We start from the raw sequence: 23114 nt of genomic DNA, 5'->3' as shown, positions 1-23114 counted from the left end.
AAAAAAAAAAAAAAAAAGAGTCTTGGGGTGCGATTTGCCAGGTCGCTCAACCAATAATGGTCAGAAAGAAAGGCTATGGCGACCCTTCACGTGCGGTGTGATAAACGATGCAGATACTAAAATAAACGAGATGTGGTTATGCACCTCATTATCACACTCGGCACTTTTCTTTTTTACCCCTGTACGTACTTTCCACCCTCCGGATCTGATGCGAATATTCTTTCCCTGGTAGAGGTAGCAGCGCGAAGAGAAGTACTATGCATCGGCTTTTCGTGGATAGCTACAGCATGCATTGCAGACATGCCCTCCTCCTCCTCCTGTAGCTGAAGATTCAATCTCGATCAATCAACTCGAGGCTTATGCATCTCTTAACAACTCCAATTATGCTTATTGTCTTACTTTGACCCGATCATATTGGATTATAAATGAAGTACTACTGCACTCCCTTGAGACTCGCTCGCGGGACTATTGAACCGCTAGAGAAACACCACACAGTTCAGCTGGTGATGATATGCGTAACCACCCACAGATCCCGATGCAACAAACAATTCCAGGGCATACCTCTGCAGGGTCTACAATCACTCAGACAAGGTCCAGAAACCAACGAGTCTCCTTGAGATCCCGAGCGACAAAAATATCCCACAAATCAACTCCTTCCCTGCCCTTCCGACCCTGTCGAGAGGCGGGGGGTGTACAACTCCTAGGTAGCATTCTTCGGCCCCGATCGCGTCAAATGGATTATTGACAGCTACGCGGAAGGATGAGAATTACTTGCAGACTCTGTATCTGCGATCATACTACTAAGTACTATTAGCATCGTGTGTTTTCGAGTGCCGACTCAAGACACTGATAGAGCAATTTCTATACTGTTGTGACGTATCCATCGAATCGGATATCCAATCTATATAGATAAAATATATACATTTACTCACTATACGTTATATCCACCACGAACCCATCTAGACACCAAGTTACCCTCAGGAATAGGGAATGTATACGCCAAAATACTCTGCTTCACGAAACAGTAAATCAAAATCCCTCACATTCCAGTGATCACCCTAGGTATATATCTCCTTTTTTTCCCTAGCCACCACAGTATAATAAGTAGTACTCTCGTCACCTTCCTACATGGTCAAATCCCGGCAAGTCTCTACACTTGTAATTTGATCGCAATCACCACGATAAATCCAAAATGGAGCTCGCCGCTATCATCGCCCTCTCCCTTTCCACTCTTGCCCTCGCCGCGCCTGCCGACGTACCCGGCCAAAGTGCCCACAAAGACACCGGGCATAACTTTGATCAGGAGACCGCCAAGTCATTGCTTGGTAACGTTAACAAGGCCTAGATATTCCGGGTCGAACGGATGCTATCTTATACGATGCCGTCGGAGCGCCGTCCTTCAAGACTACGATAGGTGGGATAGATACAGGGTCCAAATACCAAGCTCTGAGAGCCACTGGGTTATCTTGGATAGGATTAGAAGTTCGAGCGAATCTTTGTTGGGATATATGTATGAGGTGATGTTGTTATGAATAACAGTCCAAGTTTTAGAATCCAAGTATAGTCTGATCAGAACATGCCCTCCATGTCGAGATCGAGGAACTCTGGGTTCCCAACTGCCATGTCGGCTGCATTCAAGACATCGTCAATGCTCGTATCAAGCCCCCCACCCATCCCCTGTCCCATCCCGCTGTCTAGCCCGGCTGCGGCTGCGGCTGCCGCGTTGTCCAGCATGCGGTTCAGATTGGCGGCGTCATCATCTCCGACGCCGTGCCCGGCGCCTGCTGGCTCGAGATCCATCTGGCCGTGATCTTCAACCCCTAATTGCATATCCTGGATGATATTGCTCATGTCCAGGTTGGGCATCTGCGACGTCGGTGTCATTAGGGCATTCACCCGACGATGCAGACGTACAATAACCTCGGCGCGCAATGGGTCCTTCTCCGATAGCTTTGGTACGTTTTCATGCTGCAAATTGAGTGCATCGCGAAGGGTGAGTACCGGGCATCGTGGAAGCGGTTCCTTGTTGGGATCCACGGGATGGTAATTGCTTTGTTCTATGGCAAAAGACTCGGCTAATGACGCGCAGATCATGGTCACTGCGATATCAAGGGCAAGGTCAGCATTGCCTGCTTCGGTCTGCATCTTTAACTCATCGACAATAGCGGTGAGTACGCGTGTAGACCCAAGCATTCGGATGCCGGCCACAAGCTGCCGATGCGTGTAGGAATGTGGTGCCATGCTTACACCGGGGCTTGTGCTCCAAAGTACAAGCCCTTGAAAGGTGCTTCGGATACTACCAAGTAAGCCCCCAGGTGAGTGAGTGGTCCAGCTGTCGAGCTCTGACCGGTGACAGCTACCTGTCCGCTGGAAGGACAGACAGGGTTCAAGCACATCCAGAATAGGTTTAATATCCGCCCGGTTCGGATGGCGAGACCGGATATCCTTGAGTTGCTCATCCAGCGAGCGTGCGGTGATGTTCAGTACCGTCTTGTGGATTTCTCTCGCATCTCCAGATATGGAGCTGGGATTGACTAGAGACTGCAAGGTCTTCAACGGAATTGTGGGGTCACTCTCGGTCTCCCAGATATGGTTGCCCAGCCAGGTCAGAGCGACGACTAGTGACGGGAGCAGGAAAGGCTCAAGCAGATCTATAGCTGTTAGCCTTGCCCCAGAGAGTATGGATAAAAGCCTTACATTCAAACCCCCCCTTCAGAGTGTCGAACTCCAGTTTCCCCGCTTCACACGCCGTGAGGCTTTGGTTAAATAGGGTGGTCACAAGAAGATAGAACTCTTGCGGGCTGCAGGATGACATGGTCTCTTCGCTGATTCCCTCAGCTATAAAAAGCGCCGTAATCCAAGCACCAAGGTTCTTATTTTGCTTCTCGCTCAGATCATCCAACTTTTGGCTGGAAGGTCCGCAATCCAGTAATTTCAAAATAAAAGAGTCGTTGCTCGTGATTCCGAGATCATAGGGCCGTAGGTCATATCGGTATTTGAAGGTTAATACAAGTAGCAGAATGCTACCGAATTCATCGTAGACAGGCTGGCTCTCTCCCTGGTCCTCGTCCCAGTGCCAGGAATCCAACAAAGTGCAAAGTGGTTGCAGTACCTGCTTTGTACTACGGAATAAGAGAATCACATCAAGAGCCTGAGGGCGCCTTGAAAGCGAATTGCAAATACTTTTTAAGGTCATTGTCTCTTTCTGATTGCAAAGGTTATGCATAACCTGCACTCGTGTTAACTATGTGTCCAGTAACTCAAGTTCGAGAAACATACCTCTGTGATGGCCGCGACAATAGCGCCCGCATTGCCTTCTGTGGACTCAAGTTCGCTGACCAATTGCTCTGCACGTTCCTGGTTGGTATTGATTTGCGACACGAGGTCGTCTTTGTTATACCCAACAGGGGGCGTTTGCATAGGATTTTCACCTAACAGGCGCTCAATGCTGGACTCAGGGATCAATTTATGTGAGGCACAGGAGAATAGGAACTCCGGTCGCACTTCGGACAGGACGGTACTGCCTTGCATTGCGAACATCTGAGAGAAAGATGGGAACGTATTTGGGTCCAGACGGCTCAGAGCGTGGCTGATGCACATTTCCATTGGCAGTGAGACCATTGATGCTGCCAACATGGCTGCGAAAAAGGATGGAAGCTTGTTTACCAAGAATGAACGGAACAAGAACATTGTTCGACTAGATTCGTTGCGATACAAAGCGTTCGACAGAACATCAAATGTAGCAGTTATAACCTCTTCAACCAGCACGTCATAGTGTCCCTATTGATGTTAGATACATTGAACTAGAACAGTCAAGGCAATAGCGCATTCCGTCACTTACCCCATATCGATTAGTGAGATAGTTGAGTAACATGCTGTCGTCTACCAAAGGACGGCCCACAAGCTAGTGAGTCAGCATTGGAAGCAAACAATGATGCTTGTGATGGGAAATACCATTGCATTTATATATATGTAGAGACCAGCTCTCGAATTTATGACAGGCCCATCCATAACAGATGCCTCGAATTGAAGTGCATTCACATTCACATTGTCCATCATAGACTGCAATGACTTGTTTGGCGGCTCTCCATACAGATTGAATCCTTTCTGTAAGCTGTCCAATCTATTGCGAAGCGGAAGCGAAACTTCCATACAAAGCGGAAGATATGCTGAAAGAGCCTGTCCCAATTTGACCTTTAGCGCTACTAGACGTCAGCACATACGCTCACATGCACCTTGAACAACAAAAGAAGAATTGGGTTACCTTCGTGGGAGTCGCTAGAAAGGACCTCAATCCCCTTTCCAGTCCCGGACAGAGCTGTAAGAAGGATTCCTAGCGACTCGAACAACGACACCGCATCTGGGGAGCTCATCAACCCGCCTGACTGTTGACTGGGATCTATATGATTATTATGCCAGGCTACGATGGCCTGAATCCAGTCTATAATAGCTGAAAAAATGCTGACAGCTTCGGCAAGTGACTTTGGAGTGCTACCGGTGGAGACGGAGAGCATAGCATCCTGTATAACTCTGATATCCGTCATCAAGGTATAGCACTTTAGGGCCTTCCTGTTCTGAACAGTTTCAGAGCCAGGAGATTGTGGCTTGTCATGTATAGATGAGTATTTCAAAAGTGAAGTCAGTACCGTGGAGGTCTGGACCTTGCCCATCTTGCAGAGACAGTCTATGTAAAGGGGGAGAAGCGGATCCCATTTGATTCCGGTTGCCAGGCGTATTTCCAGCAATACGTCAAGGAGAGTACCCTCAGCGATAGGGCATCTCCGAAATAGTATTTTCGATAGAGTCTTGAACTCGGCGGCATCTATCCGACGCATGAGACATTGATGGAGGAATGCCCCCCATTGTTCGGAGGACGTCATGTTCCCGATAATTTTTCGTCTTCCCTCGCAGACCTCAGGCGGATCATATCAGACACACAGAGTCGCCTGTCTAATGAATATTTCCACCTCCACAGTCCTGGTGCCAATGCTTAAGCATTTTGCTCAGGTCGCATACTGAAGCTTCAAGCATCAACAAACACGAGCATTGTTTGGAGACGTCAAAGGCGTGAGCCACGTGATTTTATGTAATCAATCACATGACTACTCTCTTGTTATGGTAAAGCGCGCTGTAGAGACTTTTCAAACAGCCATAATAATGATTTTAGACCCTTGACATCATATTATTTTGTTTTGACGATATCATACTGTCAAGAACAAGTCGGGCCCGCAAAGTATTTGCTCTATAGATCACCATCTGGTGCAAGCATTGTCTCGCAGTAGTTGAAGCCCATCACCCCACAGTAGACAAAGCCAATTGCAGGCTTTTGCTTCTGCTGCCATTGTTTCCTGGCAATCTAGATTCTAGATAGGTCTATGGAGCACTAAGTTATTATTTTGGTACTATACCTCGGTAGAAAAAAAACACAAAAAAAAATACTACATTGACACAACTTCCAATACAGCCTTACGAAGCGAAAAACAAAACCTCCACAAAGCATCCAACTTCACCATCGGAACCAATTCAGCGCCCCTCTTAGGTAAAGCAACCCAGCCGATATCCGTTTCACCGGAACCCCACGTAGAGACCTCGCCTTAAGGCCGAGATCGCACAACCTGGTTCATACCAAAATCACAACAGCCGATTGAGAAATCGTTCAGACCATGGAAACAACTACAACGGTTTCGCTCAAAAAGGTAATTATCGGAGGGTATACCGCTTGCTCCTCCTGGAGGAGCCAAAGAAGAAAGTAGAACGTCCTAAAATAGCCATAACGAAGGAAAGCCCGGGTATGAGACTGCGGTCTTCAGAACTAAAAAAGGCAAGTAGATCTTGTGTCCACAGTGTATCTGTCTCATTTCCTTGTCGATCTCTCCACCCGATAAACGAACGATCTTCAGGTTGTGGAACGTAATGAAAATTTCCTGTAGTTGCCGACAGGGGTTTGCGGGTTTGCAAGTGGGTGAATGTTTTGCAATGGAGGTACTGTAAAAGGGCTTCTTTTGGTAGCGAAGTAGGGCCATTATCCTAAGGCAAAAACAAGGCCGATATGCCGAGGACTCTGTATCCAATTATGTCCGAATCGGCAATGTATGGATTATGCACTCCAGATGTCTCCTAAAGGGTTGGCGGTTTAAATTGGAGACAAGATCAGTATTCAAAATAAAGTATAGTCCTAAGGTCGGTCACCCAGAATATGTGTCAGGTATAGGTACCATGAATATACGGGTATATCACGGGTATTACGTCGAGTTCTCGGACGATAAAAACACACTATGTATTTACCATACCCTCTAAAATAACGCTTAATGGTGCACCTGGTTATCCTGCAGTAGCATATAAATTTCTCATGGCTTTCTCTCACATATAAACCAAAACTTTAAGGTTCTTCGCGTATTACTGCCATGTTGGAATAAAGTAGCCGTTGGGCCAACTGATAGATCAGTCAGTTGACGCGCAACGAAAATTAATTCTCCGAACCATGCGACTCATATGTAAGTATCTTATGTACTCCATAATTTTGTATCCATCTCAGGGCTCCGTTTGTGGAGCGGTTACCTGTCGGAATTGATCAACGCTGGCCAATTAGGGCTAGGGGTAATCCGTAGTACTACTATATCCAGAATAATACAGATCGCTCTGAACAAACTACGTTGAGTACTTGCAAGCCCCGACGTCGTATCCCGAGGCTACAGCATACGTCAATTACAGTGGTCTGATACATAGCTAGAGGAGAAAAAGAGGAGTAGAAGGAAAAGGGGGCTCTAGTACGAATCAAACCAACTCGAGTAGAGTGAAGTTATCGGAGACTTGCCGTACGATCTGAATTATTGGTCGATCTAAGTAGGAGTGACCAAACACCCGTGACAAATCATAGCCCAGAACTAGAACTCATCAAAGGTAGTACCCCATACAGGTAGTGGTGCTAGTACGGAGGTAAAAGGAGTGTTCTATATATACTTAGTACTCCAGAGGTTATGATGTAAAGATGGACCTAGATTTCTAGAAAGCGATGCCAGGCCGGGGTCCGAACATATACCGCTCCCATAATGCAGGGGAGCCAACAACAGCGTGGGATTGCAAAGTCTGACTCGTTAGAATCGACCCAACGGGCCAGCTCAATTCACATCGAAAAGTCCTTGACTGACCATGTGGGTCAAGTGGGGAGGCACAGTCACTCCGTATTTGTAATCGGGACTTCATCATATCGAATGATAAAGTCTCAAAAATTAAATAGATTTGTCCATTGTACAGTATACGAGTACTGGGACTAAGCATGTCGGACTGTAGAGAGTACACCCGGAGTGCCTCCTGAGATAGGGGTACTAACTACTAGGCCCCTGAAAAAGGAAGCGATCCATAGTGCCGCATTAACGATCAAATCCCGGGTACCTGGAGATAGGCTCCCGACTAAGCTAGGCGTTTGGAATCCCTCCCGTGAGCCCCGACCACGAACGCTCAATGGCCCGTAGACTAATTGTTAGACTCCGCCATTCAGCCCGCCACAAACACATTCTGGTCACCGTCGAACTCTCCAGAAAACAGGGTTGAGAAAGATTGAGGTCTTTTTGATCTTTGAAAGGAAAACCCGTGAGCCAGCAATTCAATCCTATGCCACATACACATTTACACCCCGAAAGCAATACGCGGGACTCGACCACATTGCGTCCCATGTTTTCCAACCCTAATGATTATGTGAGCTTGAAACACGATCGAATTGATGTCTTCCCCACCAGAAACCAAGGAATTGAACAAGTCGGCGGAGTCTTAACCTGCCACTTATGGCCAGCACAAACTAGTGGGGCCTCATCAACAAACTTTAACCCACCACCGTGTAGTTAATGGATGGTTAAGTTGTATACGGTCTTTCCCTTTTTGAGTTCTACCCAATTTCTTCTATCTAGGGGACTTCCACTCGGTGCATTTCCCGCAACCAGTGCATGCCACATAATGGCCCAGGACCAGGTAGCCGGAATTCACCCCAAAACGGAAAGAGACCGTCCTAGCGGCGAGTTCACGTCTCCCTGGCGTAATTAAGGGGCATTCGGACATTACCATTAGAATGAAAAAGTATCCCATTTCAGATAACGGAAGGATAAAGTGAAAAGAAAGCTTAAAACCATTAGAAGGTGTTTGTATGCATATATAATTTTATTATTGCATTTCCTAGAACAGTACCATTCTGTTCCCATGGCATTCAATGTCCCGGCCTTCTCCTACACAGGAGGGCCACGAAGCCTATCGCTCTTCAAAGTTTATGGTCGTATGGTCGTCATCTCGTGATGTGAAGAATCGCTATATCGATGATTCCATAGAACTCCGTAGTATCGCTCTGCGCTGGATATCCAAAAAAAAAAAAGGGAAGGAAAGATAGATATGAAGAAAAAGGGCCATATCAAAGTCAACCTCGCGAACTCCGGGGTCGCGACATTTGCGAGGAGGAGTCACGAAGGATGTCGGGCGCCCGTGGTCCAACCATCCAATCTTCCATCGCAAGCCATTCACTCCAGCTCCTCTCGGCCGCTTCAATCTCTGAATCCAACGGTCCTTGCAAAGGACGCAAGAAAGGAATGGTCTCTAAAGGAGAGATATCGTAGTCTTTCTTCACACAAGCCCAGCCACCACTCTTCGCGGCGAAAAGATAGTTACGACGCTCTTGTTCATGCAGAAATCCAATGCCAGACCCCCAATCGTCGCCAAAGAATCCATGTAGTACACCCGGAAAATCCATTCCCGTAGCCACAAGACGACGAATATACGGGATCAAAGAGACAGACGGGGGAGGATTTGAATTGGAAATTGACGCAGGCGTGGTACTAGCCGTTGGCGTGTGATCGGTGGAAGAATTGAACACGGGGTGCGGTTGACGTTGAAAAGGGAGACGGATATTCAGAAATGCTGAAAGTGCCTGAACGGTGGTACTATGTTGTGCATGGTCGAGGAAGTAACGCTGGCAATTCTGATAGTGGGGGTGCCATTGGAAGATATCGAAGCCATCATTGTTCACCCCGGGGGAGGCTCCAGTAAGTCCAAACATCGCAGTTGGATCGAATTGCGGTGACGAGTTCATTTGGGTCCCGGACGAACGACTCGACTGGTTTTCAGGGTTCCTGTTGGAAGCGCAATCTTAGCCCCTATCCTTTTTCCCCTTAATGTCAAGCTATCTTTTTTAGCCCCTCTAGCTTTTAGTGTGTGAGTGTGTGTGCGCGCGTGTGTTCGTACGTGGGGCGGGTCAAGACTTATGATATAAATGTGCAAGGGCCAATTTCCTCCGATAACAAGAGCAATTTTGAAATTGACCAAGTGTGGGAACAGGTGAGAGGGAAATTACTTGTTTGAAAACACACTCCTGCCTCGACGAAGCAAGACAGACACCCTGCGTCGAGACGGGGACGGAGATGGAGAGGACTGGAACAGGTTTTTGATAGAAAACGCCAGTCCTCTTCCAGGATGAGCTTCGTTCATAGACATCTGCTAGACAAGGTCCATCTACATACGCGCAAGCCAGACACGGCTCATGACAATGGAACAGACCGAGGAGGGGGAGGGGAGAAGTACAACGGGCAGACAACGGAGATATAGTTCTTTAGAGAAGGAAGGGCCCATTTGAGAAGAATATGAAACGGGACGCATGAGACATACATCAATTTTTTTGAGAAAAAAGAAAAAGCTGAAGAAAGGCAAGAGAAAAGGGGAGACAAGAAACGGCCGAGAGGGTAAGAAAAAAGAGACAGCCTGCGGAGCTGGACTGAAGTGGATTTGTAGTATATTATTTCGGTGCGACTAACAAGAACGGGTCTGCCCGATGGAGTAACTCTTGGGAGACGTTGGCAGGTTCTTAGAAGAAATTGGAGAGTTTGGAAACGGTTGGCAGACTATAGATTGGGAACGAATAAAAATATAAATAAATTTTCTGGATCTTGGGTTATTTTTTTGTGATTTTTTAATAGCCAATAGTGCTAATTGTGCAGTAATAAAGTAACTGCCAATAATCATCATCCCACCAGATCTGGTCTGTCCGGGACATTTTCCGTCGGTTGGGGTACCTTATTTAGTTCGAGGGTTAAATTATTATCATTATAATCAATAGGTTAACGATGCAATGTAATCAATAATGAAAGCGAATAGAAACTTTTTCATTTTTCAATTTTATTCTTTTACTTGAAAATTTCCTTCGAGAAACTATTAGACAAGATTCGAAACGAAAAAAAAAAAAATAAAGAGGGAAGGAGGAAAAGAGATAGGGAAATAAAATTGAAAAATACACCTGGTAAGAAACGAAAAAGGAAAAAATAAGAACACAAAGATGAAAATAGGCTACAATACAGATCGATGCAGGAAAGGGAGGGTACTTACCCCGTCCCTTAGCGGATGGCGAAAAAGAAGAAAAAAGAAAAAGACAAAAGCCATGGTCATCGCGTGTCCTCTTCTTGGGTAGTGGATCCGGGAAAATGGATCATAGGGCCATACGCCTAGATTCGAGATATCCGTGCAGCTGCATACCTCCCATACTTAGAGAGTTGTGGCTTAGAGCTGGGTTAGGAAAGAAATCTATATTGTTTGTTCTGAACTTTCCTTTGATCCTCATAACCATCCTATGATTCAAGATTTAAATTACATGAATTAAATGGACAATATCACTTTCTATGTATGTTTGTTTTCATTTTTCATCTTACGTATGTCTAGTTTAGTTTAAACTGCAGATCGGTCTGACGCTTTACGAGAATTAAAAGCGGGATGACCTACTTACGGAGTCAACCCTTAACATCAATAGGAAGAAGGGAAAAAAAAAAAAAAAAAAAAAGAGGGGACGGACTTCCCATCAAGCCTGAGATACACGATCGCCGAATCAGATCCACTCCAGACTAACTGCAGAAATCTTTCTTCCCTAGTAGTGAACCCCATCCTGTACCATGGTTGCAATTTACATCAATAATTGTCTCCTCGCGATTGTGACAATACGGTGACATACCTCCTACTCTTCCTAGTACCTCTCACCACCTTGGTCTACTAGTAGTTGAGGTCAATGCTTTGTACTTATTTATATAGACCGATGTTGTGTAACAGCCACTTTATAGTTTATGCTGCTAGCAACAGAGCTATGGGGTTGTACAGGATATGGTACAGGGTCTACATGCAACGACCATCAGACCCTGCCTTAGGATCGTCTTCCGTGTATGGATGTATATACTGTACATGTCCTCTCGTACGAAACTAGTAAAGGGGAAAAGGGAGAGCCATTACGAACCAATGCTTTTTCTTTTTCATTGCTATTTTTACTTTAGGGTTGTCACACAGTATTCCGGGCTGTACCTGGGTAATTATCTCTAAATTTCCCTAGGGATAGGCTCGTAGTTGGGCAGGATGTTACTTCAACTGGTGACGCTCGCATCTGCATCTGTAAGTCTAGCTTATTCCTCTGCCCTCAGGGTTCAGGTGACGCTAGACAGCTACGACAATATAGCAGTATTGGGTATGCTGGTGATTGTTTAAGTAGTAGTGTAAGCTATGACTCAGTTGACTCACAATAAAGATGCAAAGTCGAATATCACAAGTAGACTCAGTAGCAACCCTGACTTCACTGAATCTTACGTTATGCACTGCAGGCATGTATGTACGAAATAAAGTCATACATTGAGGTAATTCGTAGGCACGCTCTATTGGTACGTACCTAATCGGTATTGTAATGTAACGTGAGGAAGAAAACTTAGGTAATTGTTCCTATCATTCAGCCGCAAGTTTCCCGACACCAAAATGCTTATGATATTAGGTAAGAAGCTGAAATGATGTCAAAAAGGGTTTTTTTGTCTCGTTCTTTATTTCTTTTTATTAAACTCAGTTCTTAATCAAAACTTTGCATATGATATCGGCTGAACGGCTGGGGTCCAGGGGATTTGCCACATCGTTGATGCAGACGGGAGATTTTGGGCCTTCGTCAGATCCACACCTTGCAATATCAGGTGTCTACTGCATTAGTACTAGTATGCAAATGCTGTTGCTGGATAGCATGGATGGTGTCACAGTTGATATCTAGCTAGTTTCACCTCCCAGTCATTACTATCTCCTGTCCAGTCATCGTAGATCACGCAAGCAGATACGTCCCTAGAAAAAGCAATGGTGACCCAGAAAAACAAGGGTTCGCTCCAGACACTCCACTCGAGCCAGAAGCTGACGTGAATTGGCACCATCACTGCATAGCCATGCATTGTATACATCCAGTGATGTTGTAGAGAATGGAAGGATGAGCGGTGAGCAACAACAAGCGAGTTTCCACTACCGTGACGTGCTGTTGAGACGGCATATTTTTGACGCAAATAGGGAATACATCACCCCTGGCAGAATCTGATAGATACAATGGTGGTTGTGGAATGTGATGCAGACATAAATGATGTATCCCGCCCGTGTTCTGCACCCTCGGCCATGGCCCCTTAGGTTGATCTCCGTAGGGACTGTTGTGTCTTGATATTAATGGACGATTCGACTGACAACAATTTCCCAACAACATCTTCGAGACCAAATATCATGAGTGGTTGAGGTCTATAGTTTAAAACTTACGTTGATGCAGTGGCTATACTGCATAGCGGTGTGCTGTAGTATGCGAGATCACCGTTAGCTGTGCCAGTTCATCACTGGAATGAAGTCAACTGTCTCCAATTTTTTTATTTATTTATTTTTTTTTTTTAATCTCGCTCTTTATTCTGTTTCTAACCACATTTTCACAAGTAATGTAGTCGTTGATCTATCTGGAGAAATAATCTCAGCACAAGGATACTAGGTCAAGTATAAGACCAATGGACCAGTGCTTCGCGCTATAAACGCCAAGTCCTACAGCCCCATCATATGCAGGATAAGAGCGGCACATCTTAATGACTTAACGCCGAGGGATGATCCCGAAGGCATTTCCAGGAATTCACTCACATAAGGTGCAAATGCACGTTTACGAGACCCATGCGTACTACTCTTTCTAGCTTAATTGATGGACTGACAGTCGTAAGGGGTACTGGGTGAAGTTCGCCACACTACTAGTACAGACGGGACTATTCTCCTTTAAAGGTGAGGGATAAGGCGGCCTCTGATTATAGGTTGTTCAACTAGGTAGACACCATATTGATTTCGATAGATAGATCGAGCTATAACTAAGTTATTATCTGCTAATTGCAAAATTACATGCTGATACATACAAAGACGATCTGTATACTAGTATACATACACACCTCCTATAGGCCAGTGGGCCAATCGATAAGTTGATGCCTAACTATGAAGATATCACAAGGTATAGTGCGATTAAGCAAGGTGCTAGTTCTAAACTATGTGAGCACTCAATATTGAGTCGGTATAAACACACCCTCCTTGTGTCCAATCTTCGGATGCCGCGGAAGCCACAGCGATCTGCGCTCAGCCTCACAGATTTTGCCACTGTGGCGTGGTAGATGTACGTACAGCGTATACGTGAGAGTGTGCATAGAGCATGCCGCCTCCCCCCAGCCACCATTGCCACTAGAGTGCATTAGCCACAAATTGCCACAGAGCCTATTTTGGTAAAGAATAAACAGTTTGTAGGTCAATGCCTGCTCCCTTTGTTGTCTCCTTGTCTCGGACGGACCTCTCCAGTATTCCTTTCAGAATGCAAATGCCTCGCATCTTTTTACCTGGATAGTGAAGACTGTGGGCGTCTTCAGGCGGTGAAACAATTTCTGATACAGAATCCTGCTTTGCTTTGTCCAAAGAACATACTGTTCCCGAATCAATATACCGGTCGACTTTCTCGACTTGAGCTGTGGGGTAGCTTCAATGACGTCTTATTTTCTCACCCGAACATGGCTCCACTGCTAATGCAGGGACCTCAATTAGGAACAAGTACAGTGCAAGCGGAGCCTTATGAGAATGTCAGTGAATAACCGTGGTAAGGGTTGCGATTGGGTATCAGGAGACCAAGATCCTATACGGAACTCAAAGCAAGGAATACCAAATGAGTGAGCACTAAGTAAAGTCCAAGTGGAGAACTCGGGATGCGCTTAACATTATCCGGATGATTGGGCATATGGCTTATTCCAAAATGGCCATGAGGTCTTACTTCCTGGCCGAATCCAGCCGGTATAGGGCAAGGAATAGGAGGTGTCAACTCAATAGTCCATATCTGATCATCTCTTTTAGGTCACACACACACACATCTCCACGACGGTATCATGTCCTTGCAATGGGGAATGTCTCTCGTTCTTTTCCTTGAATTATAGTTATGTCAACGACAGTGTGGATACATTTTTAGTACTCCGTAGACTAGCCAGCATTGGCAAGGCTATCATTAGTCTACTCCGTAGTTTGAATCCCGGCCTCGGCCTTTGAAGAACAGTTCCCTTCCCGGGCTTCTCTCCCTTTCCATTTCCATTTCCTTTCTTTTTTTCTTTTTTTTTTGTTTTTTCAGGGAAAAATTGTCCTAACCATGTGTTTCGGCGACGTGTGTTTCTTCTGAAACACCGTGAAGAGGGCGGCGGCACGTTACTGACCTACTAACTTATATCGTCATTGACACTACTAGGCCCTGAGGATCGTTGGTTCTTTCTCATCCTCTTGCTGCATCTCTGTTATTCTCAGCGGAGGACTGATTAAAACAACAACAATAGAACTTGTAATTCCCACCTTATTCTGAGCTGGGGACATCGATTCCTGGTAGATCGTATCGACAGTGAGCGGTTTAAGCCATGGGCCCCAAGAATATTTCCGTGTCAGGAGGTCATTCGAAGACCCACTCTCTTTGAGATCCTTGGCCACCAAGACCTATTTATCCAGACCATGTGGAAATCTGCAGATCAGTGATGGTGATCTTGTTCACATATCTTGGCGTCGAATGTCTGTCATATCCAATTGTAGTCACGCAGCCCAACTATTCCTTCAAAAGAAATGTCAGACAAAAGTATAACCCAGTATGAATCTCAACTCCGAGAGACTGGTGATAATCCCACCCGCATTTCAACCTGTTTTTCTCTTCTTTTCTTTTCTCCTTTTTCCTTTTCATTATGGAGAAGAATTACCTATCATTGTCCCCTTCCCCACCACCAAATAAAGCATCAAGATGGGTGCCTAAACTCAGCAGCCTCACTGATCAGTCCTCAGGCCGACCCTCCCTTCGGCCGAAAGTGCGCCACATGACAATAGTCCCACCAGAGTTATAGAACCCCCAAAGTTTGATTTTAACTGACGGTACCTTCAAATGGCTCGCCGCTTGCATACGGGTAGCGTCGCGGGTCTCTGTGATGGCCCTACCGCAATATGCAAGGGCTATCACTGCGCGCTGAAACCTATGGGGAATTCTGTAGGCATCCAATCAATCAGAACCCATGGATCCTGCCAATTTCTGAACTTCAGAATCAAGGTCTACCCCTTTGGTGCGGCAAATCCGATACGGATACGGCACATCCGTGTCGTCGCGATGGGGCTGTCGAGAGTGCGGGAGAGTCTCGGGGCATGCTGAAGCTAGGGATCTGCTGTTACCAAGGCTGTACAGGTAGGCTGTTGGTGGATTTTTCTCGTATATAACCTTCCTCATTAAAACGTGTTCGGCTTTAATGCCTCGTTACTTTACCGTGTCCGCAATCGTTACCTTAGGCATTCAAAGGTTCCAAGTGGAAATACATTTGTTTTCTCCCTAAAATACTTCCAATGCCCTTGCACCAGCCGGGGGGTATGTTGTTGAGGGTCTAAGGCACACTGCTTTCGCCCAAGACATGCTTTACTCGATCATCGCCGTCCTAATCTGCAGCAACACTGTAGGTATGGCAGCCGATGCACTGTGATCACTGACCAGGACTCCAAATCACCCCTATGCTGGTTTCGGTGTACTTCTTGAATGTCTGAGCTTCAAAAGAAAAGGGTACATGGTTTCTTTCTGGCGTCACCTATTTCATGTTATTAATCGTATTGCGATGCAGTCTAACCTTTTTATTTCTTAGTTAACTATATACAAGTTAATTGAACCATATGCATCATTCACACGCGTAATCATCTCAGTTGGTAAGTCTATTGAAGGTTCTTTCCAAAGAAATCAACCAGCTTAGGACCAGACTCATTCAGATCATCATAGATGTCGAAATGGTTTTTGCCCTTCACAACGAACAATTCCTTGGGCTCCTTCGCAATCTCCACTGCCGTCCTACTGTAGTGAAGCGTCTGCGCCTCACTACCGGCGATCATCAATAGCGGTCTGGGAGAGATGAGGTGCTGGAAGTTGAACGAGTCATAGGGAATCATAAGATCGTAGCTGACGGGGGGCACTTTCTGAGTCGAGCGCTCATGTTTCCCCCTGTCCGTTCCATAGTACGCAGCAGCGTCCTTGAAGAATGGATCCGCATCGTCCGGCACATTCGTCGCATCGAACATGGCGGGGGCCTCGCTGGGAGCACCGCTGGCGACGTTGGTCCGCCACTGGCCGGCATACTGAAGGGCACCGGTGATAGCCTCGGCATTCTCCTTGTTGTGTTCATGCACGCCTCCGTTGCGTGTCATGCGACCGACGCAAGCAGCGCTGACAGTGGCCAGAGCACGGATGCGAGAGTCAGACTGAGCGGCGTACGAAGTGTAGCCGCCCGAGGCGCAGATGCCCAGCACTCCGATCCGCGATGCGTCCACCTGATCCTTTAGTGTTGTCAGGTAGCTGACGGCTGCCTTGATGTCTTCAACGCGCTGGTGGGGGTCTTCGAGGCCTCGGGGCTCGCCGGTGCTTTCGCCTTGGTAGCCGGCGTCGAAGGTGAGGGCGTAGAAGCCGGCCTTAGCCAGGGCTTTGGCGTAGTCGGTTGAGGTTTGCTCTTTCACACCGGTCATCGGGTGGCTGACTACCACGGCGGCGCCTTTGCGGTCTGGGGAACCATCTACTGGTGCGTGGAGTTCACCGCAAATCTTCAGGTGGAAGGATGGGAAAAGGACCTCCGTCGGGGATGACATGTTGTTGGGAGATCGGCGATTGGAAATCGGATAGACTTGATTTGGAATTAGTCTCCGGGAAAGAAGTTCAGATTGAAATAAGATCTGTAATGATAAAGCTGCTGTTGAAGGAGAGTCCCTTCGTACACTGTGTATAGGGGTATTTATAAAACTTCGTTCAGGTCGAACCACATGAACGATGAAACGTAACAGCTATAATCATGACGTATCCAAAGTCCGAAATACTTCGGCGGAACTTAAACTATTTCGGGAGACGGAATTATTCTCAGGGGTTGCTGGCCCTTGTCATTGGCTCGTTTGGTCCTAGGAATAGAGTGTAATCCGATTTAGCGTCCTGTCTTCGGCCGAAATTTTGAGATGATCGGCATGCCGTCGGCCGAAGGAATTAAAGGCTGTGATTATCTCCTGATGAGGAATTACACTCTCTCCGGAGTTTGAGCGGACATAGGGTATATTCGAAGTGATTACTAGGAGAGGACATTATGGAGTTAAGAAGGGTTCATAATCAGATGATGTTTGTTGCCGACGGACTGCTTATAGGTGTATAAGCTGTATTCCCGAGAGCTCCACATTTGGCAGAGTAACCATCGGCTTTATCGTAAATAGCTTGTGAATAAGGGATGATAGAATTTTAGTCAGTATAACTTGAGTCTTAGTGAATGGTCTAGAAGAAAAGCATTGCCATATAAATTTAGCTGGTGTTGCTAGGATATATGGCCAATTCAGCTTCTGCTAGTTAACGCAACCTAGCAAACACTTGAACTCAATTCCAGAATATATATATTCGAGAATGTCCTCTACAGAATCAATATATGCCAAAGCCCACAAGTCCCTCGGGGGACCTGGCGATGCACGACCTACCGCATTACAAATTGTCCAGGACGAGAACCGAGTAAATGATCTCACCGACAAGGTGATCATGATCACAGGCTGTTCATCCGGGCTCGGTATCGAGACCGCCAAGGCCCTCTTCCACACGGGAGCAACACTATACCTGACAGCCCGGGACCTAGGAAAGGCCAAGACCGCATTGGGCAACATCGTCGATAGTCCGCGAGTCCATCTTCTCCACTTAGATTTAAATTCCTTGGCAACCGTCCGCGCATGCGCGGAAGAATTCAAATCTATAGAGAGTACTCTGAACATTCTGATTGAAAATGCCGGCGTGATGGCATGCCCCGAAGGTCGGACAGCCGATGGGTTCGAAATGCAGTTTGGCACAAATCATCTGGCTCATTTCCTGCTCTTCTACCTGCTCAAGCCGCTGTTGCTCTCTTCCTCAACCTCTAGTTTCCAGTCCCGAGTGGTCGTGGTAGCTTCCAGCGCCCACAGGGTTTCATCGGTTCATTTCGATAACATCACTTTTGAAGGTGAATATGAACCGTGGAAAGCTTATGGTCAAAGCAAGACAGCAAACATCTGGACAGCTAATGAAATCGAGAGACGCTATGGCTCAAAGGGTCTTCATGCCTTTAGTCTGCACCCTGGTGCGATCGCCACTGAGCTCCTTCGCCATGTTTCGGATGAACAGAAATCCGCGTGGGATGCTGATGACTGGCTCAAGAAGTACTGGAAGAGTCCTGAACAGGGAGCCGCGACCAGCGTCTGGGGTGCCGTGGCGAGGGAGCTGGAAGGCACCGGAGGAAAATATCTGGATAACTGTCAAATCGCATCACCTGCTGACCCGACCAAGCGACACGGGCCAGGCTATGCTACGTGGGCGTACAACCCGGATGGTGAAGCAAAGCTTTGGACAAAAACTTTGGAATTACTTAAGTTAAAGGACGAATAAGTTTGTGTTGTTGTCCATTCAACCGGTTCTCGCTTTTTGTACAAAGTTGTTGCGATATAGGTAGGTAGTCACTAGGGGATTAAAGAACGAATTTGTGTTTAAAGAGAAAACAAAGGCTTCATACCAAAATTCTGGTAACAAGCAATGTGAAAGCGACCAATAAAAAATGTCCGACAGCGTAGTGAGGCGATTTGTGTCACTGTGCTGAGATGGTCACACATAAATTCTTCTTGGCTAGGTATAAAGTCATCAAATGCATACGTAGTGTTGTTCACAACAGGACAGATATCAATGAGAGGGGGGGGGTGTGGAAAAGGACGCCGTTATCGGAGCGGTTATCAGAGTGGTTATCAGACCTTATTTATGACGGATAGACTTCGCATAATCATCTATTGCCGGCAAATCTATTCGTGGATTCAGCATTCCTGATCGCTCCCCAAACCATAATTGAGATGCATTAGCCGAGAGCTTGGCTGACGATCTTCCACTAAGATGGCAGGTGTGGGTACACAGCCTCGTTTGACTTGGTTTGAGACTTTGAGTCGGCCCCGGGGTTGAAAGTATGTACGACGCGCTAGTGTCTTATCAAGCCTGGGGTGGACATGAGGTAATGATATTACTGAATATGATATGCGAGGGAGACGTATACTCAACGACTCATGAATCATCGAGTCAGGACGGGCTCGGGCTCACCCCGCCAATTACTCCGCATTAGAACTAAACACGATGCTCTCTGCATCTGAAGACATTTTCGGTGTACAGATGGTTGTTTCAGACAAAGAACAGGGAAATGTCAACATGCTGTTCGAACTGAGTCTTCGACCGAGTCCATTCTATACAGAGTGTAGCTTGTGGGCAGAATCATACCCAGATACTGCACCGTAGTTCTCATATAAACGATGCGCTTCCAGGATATCCTGGCCCAACACTTTGATTAACAATTAACAATTGTCCCGTGGGATTTGGCTAACTCGCAAAGTGGCCTTCTATTTGAATCGGCCGACGTTGTAACCTTGAAGTTGTATTGGTCCAACCCGACTCGGATTTCCGTATCCGGTATGGAGGCGGAGGGCCGCGCTCCGTGCCGAGAGAAGTGCAGTCGGGCAAAGCAGGACACTTGTTAAGTTAACAACACAACACAACACAACAAACCCGCTTTCAAATTATTCCGTAGACAGATAATCTCCCTTTACCGTGAGTGAACCCCGTCTTTGTTGGACAGGATCGGGGGGTCGCATGACCCTCATCCCACGTTAAACTAAATTGGAGCGTACGGTGTAGCACGTCCCGCCTTTAGCGAGAGGAAATACTTATTCATCCTTTTTTCGGAGGAATCTTTTTAACATATCAGAGAGGAGGGATCGGTTTGTAGTCCATGCACCCCCGACCGATTGGTCTGAGCGTTGAGGGGGGAGGAAGTGAATGTGGTCAGATACTGCAACCGGTTAGTATTCACTGATAAGGTAGTGAGTAAAATGATCAGATAAGAGATTCGAGGGAGGAGCCTGTGGGGCCCCAGGGACGCCGGTCGAATGAGGATTAGCGGGACACACGTGAGCCGGCACTTTGGATCGGGACTGGAGGATTCGCCGGTCTTGGCAATGAACATAACAGTATTCCGTACAATGTACCCAATTGAGATTCAACCATGAGGACTCCAGGTGTTAATGGCCCTAGGGGATAGAAAGAGACGTATTCTGAGTATACTACATGGTATTGATGCCCGACTCTCCTCCTGATATCGTTCCATAAAAGAATCATCTAAGAAATTTCGAGCCACGAGGATTTCCCGGAACCAAAAGCGGACTGGCGGGGGGCGGGTTTCCGCCGATAGATAACGGGCAGATTATGATGACCTTAAAGTATCGAATAACACACCCGAAGTTCGGACGTTAACCAGCGCTGTGGTGCCGGCCTTCCGCTTAGCCGCCTAGTCCCCTACCTTAATTCATTCAACGAATCATCGACTCGAATGGCCCACCTCCACTCCTACTGTCCTCCCCCGTCGGCCATTCCCACCCTCTTTCTCGTCCGACTCCGGCTCAGTGCTCGCCGCCCTCCGCTGACATTTGCCCGGACATAAATTCCCTTCATCTCTCGCCTCAATCTCTTCTTTTTTCCTTCACTGCTCCAGACATCTCTCTCTCTCTCTCTCTCTCTCTCTCTCTCTCTCTTATCCTTTTAAATATCCTTAACTCGTCTTGACTCCGGTCAATTGACACTTTGCCACCGGCTTCTTATCGATATCTGATAAGCCCCTCACTCTCACCTTCACATATTTTCTCAAAAGAGACCCAAAGCAAATTCAAGATGTCCAACCTTCCCATTGAGCCCGAGTTCGAGCAGGCCTACAAGGGTATGTATTCTTGAAAACTATCCTTCCTTGATCTATTGATAAGATCTTTGTCGGATTGTGTCTAACAAAAATTTTCCAGAGCTTGCCTCTACCCTGGAGAACTCCACTCTCTTCCAGAAGAACCCTGAGTACCGCAAGGCTCTCGCCGTTGTCTCCGTCCCCGAGCGTGTCATCCAGTTCCGCGTCGTCTGGGAGGATGACAACCACCAGGTCCAGGTGAACCGTGGTTTCCGTGTCCAGTTCAACTCCGCTCTCGGTCCCTACAAGGGTGGTCTTCGTTTCCACCCCTCCGTCAACCTTTCTATCCTTAAGTTCTTGGGTTTCGAGCAGATCTTCAAGAATGCTCTGACCGGCCTGAACATGGGTGGTGGTAAGGGTGGTTCCGACTTCGACCCCAAGGGCAAGTCCGACAACGAAATCCGCCGCTTCTGTGTTTCCTTCATGACCGAGCTCTGCAAGCACATCGGTGCCGACACTGACGTCCCCGCTGGTGACATCGGTGTCACCGGCCGTGAGGTCGGTTTCCTCTTCGGCCAGTACCGCAAGATCCGCAACCAGTGGGAGGGTGTTCTCACCGGTAAGGGTGGCAGCTGGGGTGGTTCTCTGATCCGTCCCGAGGCCACTGGCTATGGTGTTGTCTACTACGTTGAGCACATGATCAAGCACGCTACCGACGGCAAGGAGTCTTTCACTGGCAAGCGCGTCGCCATCTCTGGTTCCGGTAACGTCGCCCAGTACGCCGCTCTTAAGGTCATCGAGCTTGGCGGTTCCGTCGTCTCCCTCTCCGACAGCAAGGGTTCCCTGATCGTCAACGGTGAGGGCAGCTTCACCCCTGAGGAGATCAACACCATCGCCCAGATCAAGGTCGACCGCAAGCAGATCTCCGAGATTGCCAACACTGAGGCCTTCGCCACCAAGTTCAAGTACATCCCCGGTGCCCGTCCCTGGACCCACGTCGGCAAGGTCGACGTCGCTCTTCCCTCCGCTACCCAGAACGAAGTCTCTGGCGAGGAAGCCCAGGCTCTCATTGACGCTGGCTGCAAGTTCATCGCCGAAGGTTCCAACATGGGCTCCACCCAGGATGCCATCGACATCTTCGAGGCCCACCGTGAGGCCAACAAGGGTGCTGCCGCCATCTGGTACGCCCCTGGTAAGGCCGCCAACGCCGGTGGTGTCGCCGTCTCCGGTCTCGAGATGGCCCAGAACTCCGCTCGCATCAACTGGACCTCCGAGGAGGTCGATGCTCGCCTCAAGGGTATCATGGAGGACTGCTTCAAGAACGGTCTCGAGACTGCTATCGAGTACGCTACTCCTTCTGAGGGCGTCCTTCCTTCCCTCGTCACCGGTAGCAACATTGCTGGCTTCACCAAGGTTGCTGCTGCCATGAAGGACCAGGGTGACTGGTGGTAAACATTCTGCGAATGTTTTTCCTTAAGTCAGCTCCTTTGATTCACGCTCCCATTGATACCTCTTGTTTATGATGATGATCCTTTTTTTTGGTCCTTTTGCCTGTTTAAGCGCGGTTGGTTGATAGAGGCGCCGGTGTTCTTGCTTGCCTTTTTTTTTTTTTAATCTCTTATGATTTTAGACATGGTTTGATGCCTTGCACATAATCATGATTCATGAATAAAATATTATTAAACTCAAAACTTGTCCTTCCAATCCTCGTATGAAAGTATCAGAATTACTTAGTAGTACCCTATAAAGCAGCCTGAGACTGGAGATGGTAGAAACCTGCACCTTATACTCTTGTATAAAGGAATCTTTCATTAACCGAAGTACTCTCGATTTACTGGACACTTCCAAATCTCAATCAAACAGGATTAGAAATTTTGTTGATGTATGTATGAGTATTGCATATATATAGAGGACAACGCATTTCGTACATTAAGCTAGCAAATGCACAAGATTCGATTAGGGCAACTAGGATGCATCTGTATCCGTCCTAAACTGGACACAAACAAAGGCATAACTACATATCTTTTCTATAGCAATGGACTGGAACGGGGGAATGAAAACAAGAGAAGAATA

General features: G+C 47.1%; 7 protein-coding genes across 7 annotated transcripts; 2 read left to right on the top strand and 5 right to left on the bottom strand.

Moving 5' to 3' along the window:
* Window positions 1–1569: 1569 nt before the first annotated feature.
* nut1 (putative RNA polymerase II mediator complex subunit Nut1) lies at window positions 1570–4992 on the bottom strand (the record flags this gene model as incomplete). The annotated part of the gene is made up of 6 exons (XM_032074183.1): window positions 4265–4992; window positions 3955–4202; window positions 3842–3904; window positions 3280–3780; window positions 2698–3229; window positions 1570–2651 (listed from the first exon to the last, which is right to left on the bottom strand). The coding sequence occupies exons 1-6, from the start codon at window positions 4878–4880 to the stop codon at window positions 1570–1572; spliced, it is 3042 nt and encodes a 1013-aa protein (XP_031925237.1). The 5' UTR covers window positions 4881–4992.
* A 405-nt stretch (window positions 4993–5397) lies between these two features.
* BDV27DRAFT_132025 (uncharacterized protein) lies at window positions 5398–6135 on the bottom strand. The gene has a single exon (XM_032067774.1). The coding sequence runs from the start codon at window positions 6021–6023 to the stop codon at window positions 5760–5762; it is 264 nt and encodes an 87-aa protein (XP_031925236.1). The 5' UTR covers window positions 6024–6135; the 3' UTR covers window positions 5398–5759.
* A 1978-nt stretch (window positions 6136–8113) lies between these two features.
* On the bottom strand, window positions 8114–9986 carry BDV27DRAFT_132021 (uncharacterized protein). Its single transcript, XM_032067773.1, has 2 exons — window positions 9643–9986; window positions 8114–9110 (listed from the first exon to the last, which is right to left on the bottom strand). Coding segments are annotated over exons 1-2 (711 nt in total). The 5' UTR covers window positions 9645–9986; the 3' UTR covers window positions 8114–8401.
* A 5788-nt stretch (window positions 9987–15774) lies between these two features.
* Window positions 15775–17055, bottom strand: BDV27DRAFT_22200 (alpha/beta hydrolase). Its single transcript, XM_032076052.1, has one exon. It carries the CDS (start codon window positions 16933–16935, stop codon window positions 16015–16017), a length of 921 nt encoding a protein of 306 aa, XP_031925234.1. The 5' UTR covers window positions 16936–17055; the 3' UTR covers window positions 15775–16014.
* Window positions 17056–17398: 343 nt separating this feature from the next.
* On the top strand, window positions 17399–19261 carry BDV27DRAFT_132011 (uncharacterized protein). The gene is made up of 2 exons (XM_032067771.1): window positions 17399–18961; window positions 19084–19261. The coding sequence occupies exon 1, from the start codon at window positions 17726–17728 to the stop codon at window positions 18725–18727; it is 1002 nt and encodes a 333-aa protein (XP_031925233.1). The 5' UTR covers window positions 17399–17725; the 3' UTR covers window positions 18728–18961; window positions 19084–19261.
* A 150-nt stretch (window positions 19262–19411) lies between these two features.
* Window positions 19412–20412, bottom strand: BDV27DRAFT_132010 (uncharacterized protein). The gene has a single exon (XM_032067770.1). The coding sequence runs from the start codon at window positions 20334–20336 to the stop codon at window positions 20067–20069; it is 270 nt and encodes an 89-aa protein (XP_031925232.1). The 5' UTR covers window positions 20337–20412; the 3' UTR covers window positions 19412–20066.
* A 452-nt stretch (window positions 20413–20864) lies between these two features.
* Window positions 20865–22653, top strand: BDV27DRAFT_132009 (glutamate dehydrogenase). The gene is made up of 2 exons (XM_032067769.1): window positions 20865–21083; window positions 21163–22653. The coding sequence occupies exons 1-2, from the start codon at window positions 21038–21040 to the stop codon at window positions 22491–22493; spliced, it is 1377 nt and encodes a 458-aa protein (XP_031925231.1). The 5' UTR covers window positions 20865–21037; the 3' UTR covers window positions 22494–22653.
* Window positions 22654–23114: the final 461 nt, after the last annotated feature.

The sequence above is a fragment of the Aspergillus caelatus genome (assembly GCF_009193585.1).
Source record: "Aspergillus caelatus strain CBS 763.97 unplaced genomic scaffold BDV27scaffold_151, whole genome shotgun sequence".
In the NCBI taxonomy this organism is placed as follows: Eukaryota; Fungi; Ascomycota; class Eurotiomycetes; order Eurotiales; family Aspergillaceae; genus Aspergillus; species Aspergillus caelatus.
Note: the sequence above shows the minus strand (reverse complement) of the source record. Positions and strands in the feature narration are given on the sequence as shown.